Source organism: Argiope bruennichi, chromosome 3 (genome assembly GCF_947563725.1).
Source record: "Argiope bruennichi chromosome 3, qqArgBrue1.1, whole genome shotgun sequence".
Taxonomy (NCBI): domain Eukaryota; kingdom Metazoa; phylum Arthropoda; class Arachnida; order Araneae; family Araneidae; genus Argiope; species Argiope bruennichi.
In genome coordinates this window covers 35,915,501-35,934,288 of record NC_079153.1, presented here as the reverse complement: position 1 = coordinate 35,934,288, position 18,788 = coordinate 35,915,501, and the positions used below count along the sequence as shown (strand labels likewise).

The window sequence follows — 18,788 nt, the reverse complement described above, 5'->3', positions numbered from 1 at the left end:
AAAATTCTTTTTTGTTATTTCTGGAATCGGATACAGATAACCCAGAAGTAGTTTTTCTTTTACTTGATAGAAATATAGTCGATTTTACTCAATTCAGTTATTAATTCTGAAAACTTTAACCGATTGATAAAAATAAGTCCAAAGGTTATATTTAGCGAAAGTTACTATATATCCAGACGTTTATGTCCAGTGACGGTGTTCTTGAAGAAGAGACAATGAACCGTCGTTTTGCTTACCGTAAAAGAAATGTTGATTCCCATTCCAGAAAACCAATAGTAAGAAATGCAATTAGTTTTCACGGCTATTTGTCATGTGAACAAGTTTTCACTATTATTTAGAAAGGCTTTTGATATTTATTAATTGATAATTAAACAAACACAAAGTAGATTCAGAAAAATCGTTTATTCATCACAAAAATGATGCTTTAATTCGGAAATAGCTATTTTTCGAATGCCCAGAAATGCAATAATCTTATTTTACAAATATGAACATTCTTTCCGATTTCAAGCATTGCCACATCATTCAGATAAATGCTAATAATAAAACATAAATAATTTTAGGCATCTTACATAATTTCTGATCACAACACTCAGCACTAAATTTATATTATCTACATTTTTTCGAATTTCTTTTTATATATAAACACAATATAAAAAAATGCTAGTTTGAAGATCATATGCACATAATTTTTTTTACATCCAAACATCAAAATCATTGCTTGAAGTTTTTTATTTCTAAATCAGGGCTTCTTAAACACTTTTTTTGTTTCGCTTTCTCAACATCTTTCCCTTGCAAAATGAGTTTTCTATGTGTCAAAATTAAAAAAGTCAACGAAGAGACGAACTAATAATTTTTGATAGATTAGTCGAAAATTTCATTCGATTTAAAATTATCACATGACAATTTTTTAAATCAAATGGTATAAAGTATTATCGATAAAAAAATAACATTATAAATTCCGGATTTAAAAATTTTTTTGAATAATTTTAGATCCTGATTTCGTTTTACATGATTTTACAAGCTTGAGATCCTTTGTTTAAGAAGCCCTGGTCTAAATTTTCATCGTTGAAAATTTTCTATGTTACAATTACTTCTGTACTATTTCAGAGTGATAAAAAATTACTAATTTTTATTCGTAATCTTTTATCTATAAATATAAAGAAACAGGTCAGAAAATAATTTTCTTATAATTGATAAGTATAAATATATTACAACATTATTACAATTGTATTTCCACAAAAAACATAAAATCACAGAATCTTTGGTACAATATAATGCTAGATTATCATCGACACATCATGTGTGAAAGACGTATACATGTTTATAAGGAACATACGTAACAAAAGAGAAATCTGTGAATCTTTTGGTACATAAATATTATATATATATTGCAACTTTCTTTTTCAATGTGCTCTCATTTATGCAGCATTAAAGTCACTGTCGTAACTACCGTCCTCAGTTCTAAAATTTACAATTTTTAACTGATGCAATTTAGAATACTTTCTCAATTCTTATTGATGTTTTAATGGCAACCCATCATACCGAGTTCCTGATTGGGAAAAATAGAATAATTATTTAATTATGAATTAGACCAGCATTTTTTTTTTTTTTTTACAGTATTGGTTATTTTAATCTGTTCAATAATTTTTACAGATTCTTTCTAATGTTTTCAGCTGATAAAATAAAAAATTATTGCTATGAGTTCTCCTTTCATGCGCAGATGAGATTATTTCCATTCAACATTACATAGACTGACTGAGTCAGTCTATATAATGAGTTTTATGTTCAAAATTTCTATTTTTAAAGCAGATGACTAGAATAATGAACTAATATTTTTCATTTTTAAATATCTTTTATGGAGATCGATGGCATCTTTTATCTTATTTATATTTACTGTAAGGGGGATAGATGGCAAATAGTTCTGGTGATGAAAAGTCAAAGAATACAATTTCTATTTCAGCAAAAATGTGTGGGTTAGACTTCAAGGATTTCACTTAATTCTCGAATCAGAATTTGGAAGTTATTTTCATTTAGAGAAATAAAGGCACAACTAAGCTATTTGTTAAATGATAAAAAAAAGATCATTATCCGAATCAACAAATTTCTTTTGTTGAAAAAAAAAAAAAAGACCAAATCGATCGATTTCAAATAATTTGTATTTTTATAACTTTATATATGATGCTTTAAGAATGGAGACGCCATCCTCTGTTAAGGTGGTTAGTTTAAAACTGAAGTGTCTAAATAAAACCGAATGTTTAAAATGGCAGCAACAAGGTTTATAGTTCGAATCTTAAACACCATACATAATTCCAGCGAGTCCCACAATGCATTGGCATGTGGTATTAAATGCACGGCGTCGTAGAAATGTACTAAGTACTAAGCTCAGCGATGCAATGTTTAGTCAAATCTCGAAGACTATTTGCCAGATACTTTGTGTCATATCTAACGATTAGTATTGGGCTCTCTACTGCGATCTGCCAAAAAATAAATATCTTCCATAGAGTCAGAATATGGAATTATTGGATATAACAAAATTTGTCTGTATTTTGCTTTATTACCATTAATTGAACTCATAACATGAGGATATCTGTGTTCCGAATTCCATCCAAAAACAATTCCATTCAGAAAATCTTTTTGAGATCTTGCATTTTTTATGTTTGTAAATTCAAATTTGCAAGGCATGTTTAAAATAATTTTATTCCAACAAAGACAGGACTATTCTTAAAACGATTTCTATTGATTACTATAAAATAGCAAATAAATAAATAAAATATACTGATTTAAATGCCGATAAAAATAAAAATTTTAAACTACAGTTTAAAACTAACAATTAAATACTTAATTTACGTTTAGAACAGTCATTGCTTGCTGACATGATGGATTCCGGAAATAGTATTGATAAGATTGGCAACTATTGATTTTTTTTAAAGTAATGCGTGTGAAAATATAATGGTGATCAATAAAAAAAATGCAAAATTCTTTAAACATGATGGGAAAGATAATGAATGAACACATCTGACGATTGCAAGTGAGAAACTGTTCTCACATTTCGAACTTCTGGGTCTTTTGCATTGACTCTTAAACCACCAGTCAACAAGAATGATTTCTTTGCTATTTTTTACCAAATCTGAAGCCAGAACTGGAGACCAATGCCGCTCGAGACGAAACGTCTGTCTGTGATCATACAGCAGCTCTATATGTACATCAAGACTTACAGAAAGAGTCATTTTCTCATCTCATATTTGGTGAAGATGTCCCTGGATCGCTACCATTGGTCTGTTCTTTTCTGGTGTACATATAAGGCATGTACCTATGGTTTGGGGATCCGTCCACTGAGGTTGGATGACTAGCTAAAGGCCTTAGGGCACTGACAGGAGGGGGGCAAGAGCCAGATGCCATATTGTTCATCAACATATTGTATTGACTAAGTCCAGAAAGAGATGATGGACTGCTGGCCCAGTGCTGTAGCATCTGTGGTGGCAACACCATCCCCCCAGCAGCTCGAGACAGTGCATAGGAGTGTGGTGGTAGGCAACTAACCTGAGACGACAAAAGATGGTACGAATCTCCTGGTGGATAACCAGGATTCGGTGGTCTCCAGGACTGGAGGGGAAAGAAAGGGTGTCTAGAAGCGTAGCCAAGAGCTTCTGCTTTATCACGCATAAATAAGAAGTCTTCTCGTTCCATGTCGAGGAAAGGTCTCAGCGGAGTTCTCGAATATGTATGCTCTGTCATCAAGGACTCCATTGTCTCCCTGGAAGAGCAATACATATTTAGTTGAGGCTCAAAACTGAAATCAAAAACAAAAAGAAATGATCAAAATAAGAATTAATGATGAACACGTTGTAACCACAAGCAATTATTTTCAAAAAAGACTAATAAAAAAATGATAAAAATTAATGAACACCTTGTAACCACAAGCAATTATTTTCAAAATAAAAATAATAATAATTTTAAAAAAATCAGCTGCCTTGCCAAAGAGCAAAAGCCAAAACTTTTTTAACAAATACTTTTGAATAAAATGGAGGCTACTTTCAAAGTCCCAGTATTATTTCGTATTCTCATCATATTTGAAAAAAAAAAATCTTATTGCATTTTTTAGTTTTTAATATTTTTGTAAATCATAGTTTGTGCTTCCACTCTATGCATGAGATTACATTAATAGTTGGTTTACTTTTCTGATAGATTCCATACATGATTGGATAGCAAGATTTAAAAGAAATGCAGTTGGTTCTCTTTTCCTCAAAAAAATAATATCAGATTTAAAAAGATGAGTGTGTTTGCTTCTTTTCAGAAGCAGTGACGAATAAGTGTTCCATCAGATATTAATTATGTCATTGGCCCCATCATATACTTTAAGAAAGATAATTAACATAACCATATACGTATGAAATGTTATTGGACAGTACATTTCTATTTCTTGTTGTATATGATGGTATATTTCCATCATTTAAGAACATCATTTCTGTAATAAGACGCACATTAACTACGCTATTCATTTCAAGACAGAAAATATTGAAATTTTATTAAAAAGCATAAACATAGTCTTTTTAGAATCAGTGCAGTTGTTCCATCTCACCTTACTTACGTCAATTACCCCACCATATACTTTAAGAAAGGTAATAATGAAAGGTTATTGGACGCTACACATCTATTTCTTAAATATGATGACGTATTTTCATCATTTAAAAGCATCATTGCCCTAATAAGACCACATTAACTCTGTCATTCAATTCAAGGCAGAAAATATTGAAATTTTATTAAACAGCACAAACATAAAATTCCTGACAATTAACAGATGAAAAAAACAAACGAAGGTGAATCGAAACCACATCTTCCAACCGGAAGAGGCGCGACTCGCGGAATAAGGAAACCAGCCAGAAAAGAGCACCAGAGCGTCTTTGCACGATTAACTAATTTTCATTATCCCACTCTCCGAAGACATTATAAGCATTTTCTTCGCAGCCACCTTAGATGAGGCAGGGCGAGAAAAAATTCACCTCAAGATTGAATTTAGCCATCCATCATGCTCTGACAGCCATTTATCGGCGGGCCTAGATCACAAGCCTGGATGCCGCGGCTCTGCCTCAATAACAGAGCTTCGCAACACACCTTTTGGCGGGTGGGCGGGTTATCTGTCAATCTTTATCACACGTCCTATAGGTCAGGGCCTCAGGTAAGATGAGGCTTCCTATTTTATTTTCTTTCCTCCCCATCATGCATGGATTATTACGGCTTTTGTTTTGATTGTGTTTTGGAGGAGGTTGAAAAGATACTGAATCGCTTCTCGTGATACTTTTAGTCGGTGTTGATTACAGTAACTCCTCCTGAAAACCTCATACGTGGACGAGTTTTTTTTCTTTTCTTTGTGTTTTGTTTCATTTCGTTTCGTGTGGTATTTCCGAACTGAGTTCCACGATTACGTCCATATTTGATGAATTGGATTGAATGAAGTAAGGATTTTAATTTTATGGCCGTTATTAAAAATAATTTTTTTTTGAGGAAATTCAGAGGAACAGGAACTTAAAATCGGCATTTGTACTCATTATTTAAACCACTTCATTTAATGTAATAATATTTAGAATTTTTAGTCGTACTTTTTTCGCATATAAAATAAGTAACTCAAAACCACTTAAATTCGTATATATTTATTAATTTCAACCAGTAATTACCACGTGATATTAAATTCAAAGATATAACAAGAATTTTTCCTATTATTAGTCAAATCTATAGTTAATCAGTGTACAGTTAATACAAAAACTGCCATTTTATATGTATATAAAAAAAATACCTCCTCTTTCTATGTAAAAAAAACTGTTAAATTAAATAGATAAATTGCAGGAAAAGAGGTTCCGCATTTTATGTCCGCTTCGCTTTTGCGCGAAATAACACACTTTAATTGAAATTACTTGACTGAAATGATTTTTTTTTAATTTAATAAGATTCCTAAAAAAATAAGCAGCCTCATTCACTTTTGAGCAAGAAGTTATTCTTCAGAATCTCAAAAGAAATATAAATTGAAAACTAAATTTATTCAATAAAACCTTCAATCAATTTAAAATAAATATTGATATTCATCATTTGACCTACTTTACTATTTTTAGTCAAACACCCAAAAAAATTACTTGCATGACAAGTAATTTCAAGTAAAACTCCCAGGATTATTGAATGAACCTCGCATCCATAATTCACATTTTCATCCGAAAATGAATCTGACTTTTATTATGTGACTGTAATTTCCCTGCTTTTTAAATTAGTAATTCCAACTCGTATATTTCTAGCGTCAAATAAATAAATTGTTTTTATTATGTATGATTTACAAATTCATCGGGTCATTAAATTTTATTTTCGTCCAGGAAAAATAAAAAATCAACCCCAAAATTGAAATTGGAGCACTTCATCCATTTGTTGGCTTGGCTTCCTCTTCAAAATAGCCAACAAATGACTACCCCGCCTGATTACGGCACTTAAAAAGTTACATGATCTCTGCTACAGACATTATCATACGGAAGCAACCCATCCATACGCCATCCCCCACCACAGAATTCTAATATTAGACACCCTTTTAACGTTAAATCATCTGTCACTCCTCGCGACGAAAATCCTCCAGTTTTACGCCAAACCTGCCATCCCAGGGGAAATTCGCAAATTTACACTCTCCAGGCCGCCAATTTCCAGCCACAGGACTTGGGGTTCCTATCTTTTCAGCACGTGTCATTAGCACACTCGGATCTTCTAATCAAATAAGTGCGCTATCTATTCATTATTTCCGATAATACATCATGCTGTCGGCTCTGTTTACTGGATTACAGTCGGCGGAGATGCCTCCGTTAAAGCAATTCAGTGAAGATGGGTTGAAAGCCAAGGAAGGCGCTGACTCATTAATGGTATCAGGGTATTATGACTTGAGGAAGTGAGAATGTGCGAGGACAACAAACAGATATAAATAGGCTGCTAAATCATCGCTCATTGTTGAGGCATTTGGGTATGAAACAGAAATCTAATTATTTGCCCACATAAGCAGGCTGCTGTTAGCAGTAGATGCTGGAGTTGGATTGTTGTCGGACTTGTCTTCACGTAATCGTTAAGAGACTTAAAATTTGCTATAGATTTGGGAAGATGGGTTTTCTGTTGATGAAGATTAGGGAATTCCCTATGGCAATATATATTAATGTAACTTATATATATTATATTAATGTAATATATATATATAATATATTAATGTAAACTATCATATCTACGAATAGTTTTGGAATTTATGATTGGTAAGAATTAAATATTAGATAAGATATTCAAGAGGGAATTACGAGTATTTTAAATCCTATCGCTCTAAAATATTCAAGGAAATTTCTAGTATTATCAAAAACAAAAACTTGGCTAAAAGAATTCGTGGTTCGTCTTCATTATAATACAGAAACAAACATTACACAGATGTAAGATATTAATTACAAGTTCGAAATGGATAATTTAAAAAAAAGTGGCATTAAAGTTTCTGAAACTATTACTGCCAATTGTTAACCATTCAAAACTAACAAATCAACCTTTTTAATTCCTGAAGCTAAAAATAATCAAACAAAATATATCATCTGACTAGTCAATTAAATCTCTGACTGAAAGCTTAAAAATTGAAAGTTATAAATTGAATTGCATTAAAAAAAATTCAGCGGATAACTTTTGTTTTTAATTACAATTAAATTTCTGGAATCTATAAACACTTTGCATTAAAGTTTTTTAAAAAAATACACAAATATATTAAAATTATATTTGTTATTCATATTCTAGATTGTTTTCAAATGAAACACATGAAACATATGACGTGACCGTTATGATAATGTAATTACCTAAATTTTATATGAAAAAATATGTTTTCAAGTAATATTTATTTGCTATTAATGGAATTTAAAAAATAATATAAAGATTTATATTGGATTTCCATAATTTACAAGAGCTAATAAGTATACTTGTAAATTATTAACGAACCACTGCTGCTTTGGGTAAGTACCAAAAAGCTAGCCAGTTTTCGAATCATTTTTCATCCATTTCCCCCTTTTCTTTCGTGAAATATTACATATATCCCGGTGAAAGAAAGAAGGGAAAGAGGGAAAAAATATTACTTCCAGATCTTCCTTGGATGTAAGTGTGGACAGAAGACTAAGTTCCTAGCGAATAAAAACAAACAAAATGAGCAAGGAAATAGCAACAAAAAATGTCGCTATGGTAAGTCATTCCAGTGATCTGTGGGTGGCAAGGTGTCGGGTGTCAAGACACGGGCCATTGCCGGCCGTCATCAGGATTAACCATCTCTCTGCCTGTAAGACGATCCCCAAAAGCTGGCAGGATGAAAGAAGTCAATTAACAGCCTCGACAAGACGGACACGGTGGCTAGGACTGAAGACTAAGGTTTCTGTATCCTACAGGCTGGGTTTCAATGTGGGAGGTCTTTCGCTTTTTTAAAATTTTTTCACCATTTGGGGCGAAATGCCAACAAGCCAGCTTGTTGAAACTCTGCTCGGACCGTAAAGGGGAACATGTTTCTGCAGAGAGCTTAACGTGAAAAAGAGACGGATATTTTTCGCATTCCCACTGCTTTTTTATTTTTACATCATTTTTTTCTTTCCTAAGAAAGATTAAATGCTTAAGGAAGTTGTTAAACGCTGTTGTCACCTAGACTGCTGAAGGACTGGGGGAAACACCATTTTTGATGGGACTAGGGATGGGACTTCCTGCAGAAAAGGCAGCATTTCGCTATTCGAAAAGAAATTTTTTGTATATTCTTTGCCTACTAATAGCCTAAAGAATAAAAACCATAATAATACGGGGACAAATGACTATTATACAAACTTATATCAGAAGGTTGTCAGGAAAAAAAATAGCAACAATCATTGATATGTGTTGCAATAACCATCAACTGTCTACCTTAAAATTTTACCAATGTAAATTAAGGCGGTTTTACTATAGAAGTACCTGAGAAACCGCGCTTAATTAGGCATTTTTTTTTGAAGTATTTAGATACGACTGACATACTGATTACATGTGTATATTTTTCAATCTTATTTACATATGAACTGGCCATTTAAAGAAAAAAAAAATCGTGGATGCACTTAAATTAACATATTATTCGAATTGGTTAATACAATGCTTGCATTGTTGCTATTGAATGTGAGCTGAACGGATTATGTTGGATCATAATGTCATAATGTATTCGAATAATGTCATATAGCACATAATATTTTGAGATATGAGTAGGTTATCATCTTATGGCAACAATGTAAGTATCACAAAAATTTACGAGATGAGGCTATATGGCATTGTCAATAGGAGAGCAGATAGAAAAAGTCTCTAATAGTTAGAAAAAATTATTGTTAGTTAGTTTTTTTTTTTTTTTTTTTTTTTTTTTTTGTGTGTGTGTGTGCGTGTGTGTGTGTAAAACCGCATTTTTGCAGGAAAGACACCTAAATAGGTAACCTTAAAGATCAAAACCATATCTAAATATAAAATTTGATCCAAATCGTTGGAGCCGTTTCCGAGATACACGAAATATATATAAGAATCACACTATTAAAGTTATAAGGTTTTCTAAATTCGAGTCCCATACCGAATAATCACTAATTATATTAAATAATTTCTCTAATATATGATTTGCAATGTTAGAAAATAGCACTGATATCGCTAAATAATTTTTGATAAAGATTTTTAAATGTTTTTATTCAAATTCATGGGAATCCAGCTTTAGCATATGAATCCTGTGCGACAAAATTGTTCCAACTTGCCCACTCTTATGAACGGATATCCTATTCTTTTAACAGGCAAAAGAATAGGATTAGAAAAAAATTAGCAATAAAAGAACAGGCACCGAAAAATTAAGCTATATGGAATTTAACTTCCCAGATGATATAAAGGCAAGAATACTGCATTTCGAGATTAAATTTTTTTTAGATAAAAATATGTAATAATGAACATTCTATAGAACCTATGCGAGGAAAATCTCAAGCTGATAATAATGCATAATAAAATTGCTACCGCGAATTTTATTCATAAGTTAAGATTACTGGGATTATTCAAATGTTAAAAATACATTCTGATTATCAAGCTTATTACGAAGTTATTACAGTTTTTCAATAAAAATTAAGTAAAGTTATTGCAATTATGATGCTTATCATTAATCATTTTAAATAAGCATGAACTTATTTTAAAAGAAATGGAGTAAACAAGTAAAAAAGAGATGCTCATTCATCTTTTGTGAAGTCCCAATTCTTTGAAACAAAATCGGTAAAAACGATATTTAGATTTAAAAATTGCATTAAAAATAGAGAAGAATGGGAAAAAAAAAACAGCGTTCTTTACAACTCGGAAGTATAAGGAGCAAAAACACATTGTCCGTAACCACAACGAAAACCACTCCCAAAACTCGTTGGTCAAAATTTCGGGCATTATGTTGGCAAATTATGTATTTGTAATGCTGGCGCGCCCATTTTTATTTCAAACATGAAAAGATAATGAAAGTTCCTCGCTACCGAAAATTTATAGTCGTCTTAAAAAGAACTATGGGTTTCTTGAAACGAAGAACGAAAAATTAATTTTCTTTTGACAATATTTATATGTGATCTGATTAACACACATTTTAAACTATTAGTTTTATTTTATTTAATAAGTTTCTTATGCTTTGTGCAGTGAAGAAGTTTCTTATGCAGTAAACACTTCGGGAAAAATCCAGATATAATACCAGCAGGAATGGCCACCCAAAAACAGTCTCCCATACTCTGTTATAAATCTATCGTGCCCGAGAACCCATTACATGGCATTGGCGTACAATAGTTACGAAATATTAACTTCTGGCATGAATTTAGCATTTTTATTAAATTTATTGTGTCATCTTGTAGTGGCGAGTTATTTGGCGATTCATTACTGGGATGGGTTAATAATACCCAAAATCGCATTTGTGTTTTAGATACGTTTTTTTCAATCTGTTGAAACAAAAATTTGACACAAAACTTCACTTGTAGTCACAAAATCCCATATCAAATTTGATATGTTTAAATCACTGCGATTGTGAATCATCACATTTACATGTTTCTGAAAGTATAGACCGAGAAAGAGTCAACTCAAGAGTTGGATTTGGCTCAAAATTTGACAAGTATCTACACTATAGATGTAGAATCTTGCGTCGGATTTTATATATCTAGCTCTCTTTGTTTTGCAATTACCGTGTTAATTTGTATTCGAACAATCAGACAGTCGAACTTTCTCTGAGTAGATTTTTCTCAAAATTTAATAGAAATCTGCAAATTTGTATAAAAAGCGTACGTATATCCAATTTCCTCCCACGAACTCAAAACACATTTGAGTTATGTTTGTCGCAGACAGACATTTTCTAAAGATTAATTTTTGAACTCTGCCGGTCTACAAAGTGAAGATTCGAGAAAACCTACAGTTCGAATTTTTCGACGATTACTATTTTTTCTCTATACTACGTATAAGAGAAAGTAATAAGAAGAAGCCTCCTTGCATTAAAATATGGAAAGGAAAGATATATATAACCCTCCAATTTTATATTAAATATAAAATAAATATATTTCTTAAAGAATTTATAACAAAAATCTTTTGTGGATATTTTTAAATTGTCTTTTCTGCTATAAATGTATTATTTTTGGTTAAAGGAAAGTATGGGTAAACAGTAATGTCATGATTGTTCAATATTAATAAGCAAAATAACAATATCTATCGCCTTTATTTCAAATATATCAGAAACTAAAATAATATTTGATGATTTTTATCAATAAAGAATGTTTCATTTTAAATATAAATGTACACATTCGGAAATGCGAAATATGTCCATTAAACAGCCACATAATGTTTTTGTATCCAAAATTGCATTGCACACGTTTAAAGTTTAAGATTTCAGCGAGGCTTTTAAATATTTTCACAGAAGCACTTTTGTAAGAAAATAATTCTGTTACTTCCTTTTTTTTTTTTTTTTCCATGCTCAAACTTTCATCCGATTATCATTTTTGAAAATAAAGTTACCCAAATGATAATTAAAAAAAATACTCAGAATCTTAATAAGATTGATTAATTTTAATGATCTCTACGAAATAAAAATGAAATTCAAATCAAATCCGTTTTATATTTAGAAGTAAAAAATTCCGCAGAAATATAAGCTCAATGTTTTGCTACCTAAGATGATGTAATCTGATGCCAGACTTCCGCTGAAATTTTTTTTATTTTATAATAGCGCACCTCAAGGTGAAAGCGTAAATATAGTTACCGAGGTTCTGAAATTTAAACAAAAGAAAACAAACGATTTTAAAGAAAATTCAGTAAAGTAAAAAACATGATGTTTCTGTTCTCGTGAACAGGCTTGTAAGCATGTAAAAATTCTCAGTTAGAAAGACTACTTTAAAAATAAATTGCGGAATACTTTTTCGGATAAATCATGGTAGAAAATAAAAGTGCTAATTCATGAATTAATAAACATATTAGAAAATTAAAAAATTACCTTTCTAATTCCGTTAGTCTAGAAGAGTCTCTGAATCCTTTGGCAAATGGATTGCTGTCGATTTTTAATTTGGTTATCTAATAAAAAATGTAAAGAATGTAATTTATTATTATAAATTGTAAACAAATGCAAAATTTGAATTCTAAATAAAGAATAAATAAGAAGGATATAAAAATTCCTAACACGAAATGCAATGAATTTTAGCCTATATTTTTTCACGTAAAATTTATACAACTTAAAAACATGAAATATTGCAGATAACTATCATATCTTCTCACTTGATTAATCATGTAAAACAAGGTAAGAGTTTTAACACTTATTCATCTTGAATTAACTGAGAAACTGAAAACCTACCAGTTGATTTTGGTATGCCGTGACTGCTGTGAACACCGTTTCAGGAAAAATATAAGTTCGAAATTCTTCATTTTCCAGTTCTGACGGAGAAGATAATGTTGAATTGCCTGGTTTCTTTACTAAATGTATCCTAGGTTGATACCTGTGCATAGAATTCAAAACAATCTGCAAAGAAAAGTTATTTTCAAATCAATCTTTGAATTGAAATAAATTCTACAAATTATGGAAATTAAGTCCTCATGAAAGTTAAAAAGATAACCAAATATTTTTTTTTACCCCAATTTCGATCGGTATAGTATATGATTATAAAAAGTAAAACATACGTCATTTCTCTAAAATTAGTTGTTTCGAAAATAAAAATTTCACTATAAATATTCTTTCATGGCAGTAAAAAAATTAGATTCTTTAAATAATTAATAGTTAGTTTTACATACAGGATTGGAAGTTTATTCATTAAAAGTAGTTAATAAATTGAGGAGCTTATCACAAATTTTGTATTACTAATTGTTACATTTTTTTATGATTTTTGTAAAATAAATCTTATAGCAAGGTTATAATAATAACAATTCCTATCTTTATTTTTGTTACATGAGATTGCTGTAACTATTCTTATCAAAAAAAGTAGATTAGATTAAATTTAACGTTTCAAAAGACATATCTGACCATAATGCCTTATTCGTATTGTCAAATTAACTTGGATTTAAAATAGGTAGATGAAATAGTTTTGATTTTGTAAATAACTTGTTTATTAAGAGTTGCTATAGTATAAATATAAATTATGCTTAAATTTTAAAATAATCTAACATAATGAATTATCTATAGATTATACTATATGCATAGCAAGTATATAAATTAATTAAAACAATGATTTCGTACAGAACAAATGTTTTCACTAATCAAAATAATCAGATTTTGCTGGTAGTATAAGAACCATATGTAAACATTTAATCCAATGCATATTCATAGCAAGTGTGCAATTTACTTAAATGGTTGATTTTATACGAAACAAATGTTATTACAAATCAAAATAATCAAATTTTGCAGATTATATAAGAACCATATGTAAACATTTAATCTATTTTTACCTTCAAAATTACAATCTTTTGCAAGAAATGCCAAGAAAATTAAATTTTTAAATACCACATTGATGACTTTTCATCATGGCAAAAACACAGCAATATTGAATAACAGAGACAATTATTTATTAGAATTTCCATCCTATAGTCTCCGACTAATGTAGCTTTAAATATACTACACTATTATTAGAATATCCATCCTATAGTCTCCGACTAATGTAGCTTTAAATATATACTATTATTAGAATTTCCATCCTATAGTCTCCGACTATTGTAGCTTTAAATATACACAATTATTATGACAATATAAACACAGTTATTAATATTGTCATCTCATTGCCACTGACTAATGTAGCTTTAAATGTACACAATTATTAGAATTTTCATTCTATAGTCACCGACTTATGAAGCTTTAAATATATACAATTATTGACGAAGAATTAATTTTGAGATGTTAAGACATTTTGCTTCTTATTGGTTTAATATTTTAATTAATATTAGAGACCTATAAATAGACAAAAATAGAATCAGCCTCTAAAATATCTATTTTTATAGCTAGAACCATTTCCAAGTGAATCTCCATGAAAATCTCAAAAATGTACTAGTAAAATTCGATCAGATCTGTTCGTTTACGCCATCTGATTCCACAAACGAATTCCTGACAACCAATTCGGGAGGGCCATTCCACACTCGACAGAGCAGCGTGTACTGTTTCGTGGCAATCGTAATAAGTGAGCGTCACGACCGGGTTATTTATTGGCAATCGAAGGGTGGAATCGGTTGACGTTGTTGTGTGATTTGTTGGCGTCGCGTGAGCCAGGAATACAAAGCGCACCAAGCCTCCTTCCAACTTGCATTGAAATATCGAATTTGTGATGAAAGCTGACTCATTCGTCCATCTGCCGATGGCCGGGGCACGAAAACATCCAAATTTCATGTCTAATAAGGAATTTCAACGATTATGGCTTAAAAGTCAACGAGTTACCCAAGATGGCGCGGTTTATACAGGTTGACATATTGATTTGAGGTTTAAAAAAAAGCTTATGATACAAATGGAAAATGGGCAAGTGGAGAAAAATAAATGAAAATCATTACACGTCGTATATTTTTTTTAAGAAAAAAATATTTAATTATTACTATGAATTAAGAAAAAATATTTAATTATTAGCTGGAGCACAGAAACATCCAAATTTCGTGTCTAATAAGGAATTTTGACGATATTGACTTAAAAGTCAACAAGTTACCCAAGATCGCACGGCTTATACAGATTGATATATCGATTTGAGGAGAGAAAAGTTTGTTACAAATGGGAAAAGTGTAGAGGAGAAAAATAAATAAAAATCATTACACATCATATATTTTTTTATGAAAAAATATTTAACTATTATCATGCTCATATCCTTCATGACTGTTAAGTTAAAAATACAAGGTAAAATACTGTTATGAAGTTAAGGTATCCGACTAGATGAAGACATGAATTTGGAATAAAAATTTGCATTATTATTGCAGTTTCAAAAATAGGTACGTTTCTGTTTCCAGTGATATCTTTATTTTGTCTCTATGTCAATTAGAAGCCAAGTTATAACAAACAATTCACATCTAAATGATACTTATATTTATAACCATTTAAAAACTTTAAACGCATTTTCTAAAAAAGGAGTTTTTTTTTTCATAATTATTCTATACGCGTATTGTCATATCTCAAAAAATAATCGAGATATCCTAATTGAATTTATAATTAGCGCGTGTTATGTGATGCAGAATGTAAGGAACTAGGGATTTGATGCTGAATGCCTCTAGAAGTGGATTTATCATTGTTTAAAGTAAATATTGTTGAAAAAAATTCCACAATTTCATTGATATTACACTTCAATATATTACACACAAAAATTTCATTTTTATATACTTTTTAGATTATAGTTAGTTCAATTCTAAGATACGTTGCACGTGTAATGTTACAAAGATAAATGAAAACACTGTAAAAAAATTTTTTTCTCTTGAATAATCCTAATTTTTGTAAATAAACATTAAAATTTATATCAAAATATGCTTTTTCTTCAAAATCTACATATATATTTAAATCTTTTCACTTTTAGTCTTCATTTTAATTTTCTATTAAAAAATATCATATAGACATTAAAATATTTGCTTTTTTCAAAAATCGTCTCTGAACCTAATCGGACGTCTTAAAAATTTATATCCTTTAGAAAGTCTTTTATATATATTTATCATAGAAAGTAAATTGTGGAAAATTCTGGCTTTGGAAAAAATACTCTGAAATGAATAAGATATTTTTAAATTGAGTCTAGGAAAAATTCTTACATATAAAACAGCATATCATGTCAATTATGCTTCTTAATTAGATAAAATAATTTCCATTTAGTTCTGAAAAATTTCAACTTTTACTAAAGTTTTAGAAAAATGCACCCCTTCCCCCCCCCCCAAAAAAAAAGAAGAACAATCAGCTCCAAGACGTAAGATCATGGAAATTCTACTCGATAGGTTTCATCCGTAATGCAAAGGATGCAACTTGTACAAATACTGTTGCTGATTCAATGCTAGATTTGTATATGCCAAATCTATAATTAAATCCTCAACCATATTTGTACAAGTCTGGTAACATTAGGTTATGAAGCAATTTTCATTTTTGGGAACTCTAAAAAAAAATATTATTCAATCATTGTCATTGATAGTAAAATAATAGCAGTAACCACCTTTTCCATTTTTCTTTGTTTCAATATAATGTTAAGTGTGAAGTAATAAATCGCAATAAAACATCAGAAAGTATATGTACGGAACAATAAATATTCAGTCATTGTCTACCCATGCAAAAAAAAAAAAAAAAAAAAAAAAAAAAAAAAACTAGTTCGAAGAAACAATTCCTCAAAAAAGAAAGCATCTTTTACGTAGTAAAATTCGCAACAATTAAATTATTCCAACCGAAAACAAAAACAGCTTGCTTTCACAGCAGTGTGCCCAATTGAGGCCTCAACCCTTCATGTACACTTTGATTAAGCGGGCGTAAAATGCAGCAATCATTAAACGTACAATCATTACCAAAATTCCGTTCATATTATCCTTGCTTTTTCACGTTCTGCAGAACAATGCTGCGTCCGCCATAAAAGAATATCTTGGCGGTTACGAAGGCCATCGAGGTGGGGTGGGGGAAATTACTAATCACTATCGCGCCCAGTAGCCTATAATATTCCCAGCAGCCGTTGCCCTCCCCCCAGCCTACTAAAAAATTCAGCCTTTGAAGTTCGCCGACAGCGCTCAATAAGGCGGGGTTTCACTACAGATGATTTGTTACTCTGACAGGGGCGTAGAGTTTGAATTCGAGAACCTTTTTAGCAGACGCTTAAAACAAAGAAGATTTAAATCCCGCGTAAATCCTATTGTGTTACTATGTAGAAAGGGAAGATATTGATAAGCTACTTCGCACTGTAGTATGTGCGATAAGCTGCAGATTTCAACTCTTCAAGAAATCATAATATCTAAATCCTTATTCAAGCCAACTTTATGCCGATCGTTAAAATTTTGCTTTTTTTTTACATCTATTTTTATAAATGGAGAGCAAATAGATGAATCTAAGTTTATTAGATATTAATCAATAGTGTTGTAATTTAATAGCGCAAAAATGCAAAAACATGAACTTGTTTCTAGAAATGTTTTTAGTAATTTTGGTTTTAATGTTGGAATAAATCCCCCGTTTCTTGATTAATTAAAGAAGAGTCGATTAATAAGCACAATAATGACAAGGATAAATAAATCAAAACTATAAGAATACCCAACGTATTTCAGTATGGGTATAATTAAAATACTGTTTCTCAGGTAGGCAAAGTAAGCAATTGCTATGATCATCGAAACTTTGGAATTTTTTTTTTTCCCTGATGTTTTCATAGTAATTTAATTTTTTTGCTTTCGTCTGATTCAAAAGAGTAGCACAATCGAAATGTTTCAAATTAAAATCAATTAGTATTTAAATTTTTAGAAAATTATTTTGGAATTTCTAAATAATGATATTTTATAAATTTTAAATTATGTTGTCTGAAATTTCTAAAAAAAAAAAAAAAAAAAAAAAAAAAAATACGTCGTTTTATAATTTAAAAAAATGGCGGATACTGTCTTTAAATATAACAGACTATACACAAAATTTGTTTTACTTTTTTTTTCCTGCTAATTTGTTTGCTTTAAAATGAAAGACTAATGCTTATTTAAAACTGAAATCAGTTTTTTTTGAAAACGACTTGCATAACGGTTATTTTTCCCCCTTCAAGTTGTTGAAATTTGTTGTTTAAAACTGCTTATATATGTGCAAAAGTAGAATAAGCAAAAAATATCTAAGTAGGTAAAAGAAGTCCTGAGATTTATATTGTTTAAAATTGCGTAGAGTGCTAAATTTCATTGTTGCCTTAGTTATCTATTTATTTATTTATTATAACTTATTAAATTTGACAAAATATTTTTTAATGAAATCTTTAAGCAGAATTTCGTATTCATATTACTTTCTCAATTAATTATTTTTAACAACATGACTATATTGAATATCAAATATTATGTTTATAGTGGAGATTCTATTTAATTTATTTTCATTTTTGCTACAACCCTATCACCCACAAGATTCTTCAAATTTCCGTACACATGGGAAGGTATTGAAATGAAGTAGCAGACTTCAGCAGCAACAACAACAACAGCAGCAACAAAAAGACACGATAAATAAGAGTAATATACAGTGAGTCCTCTCTAATTGTGAACGAGCATCTAATTTCTAAACTATTAAAGATGAAGTGAAAAAATGTTTTACATGACGTGAAGAACGAACTATATTATATCTTGTTTGAGTAAATATATGTATTGCTAAA

General features: G+C 30.3%; 1 protein-coding gene across 2 annotated transcripts in view; it reads right to left on the bottom strand.

The window, feature by feature from the left end:
- Positions 1-405: 405 nt before the first annotated feature.
- The window catches only part of LOC129963557 (T-box transcription factor TBX20-like), a 90,167-nt gene continuing 71,784 nt past the window's right edge, over positions 406-18,788 (bottom strand). The window contains exons 4-6 of one of the 2 annotated variants that reach the window (XM_056078014.1): positions 12,851-13,015; positions 12,497-12,573; positions 406-3,790 (exon numbers count right to left, since the gene is read on the bottom strand). In XM_056078014.1, coding sequence (XP_055933989.1) covers positions 3,232-3,790; positions 12,497-12,573; positions 12,851-13,015 — 801 coding nt within the window. In that variant the 3' untranslated portion in view covers positions 406-3,231. The remainder of the gene's footprint in view (positions 3,791-12,496; positions 12,574-12,850; positions 13,016-18,788) is intronic. The other variant, XM_056078015.1, reaches the window with a different exon arrangement.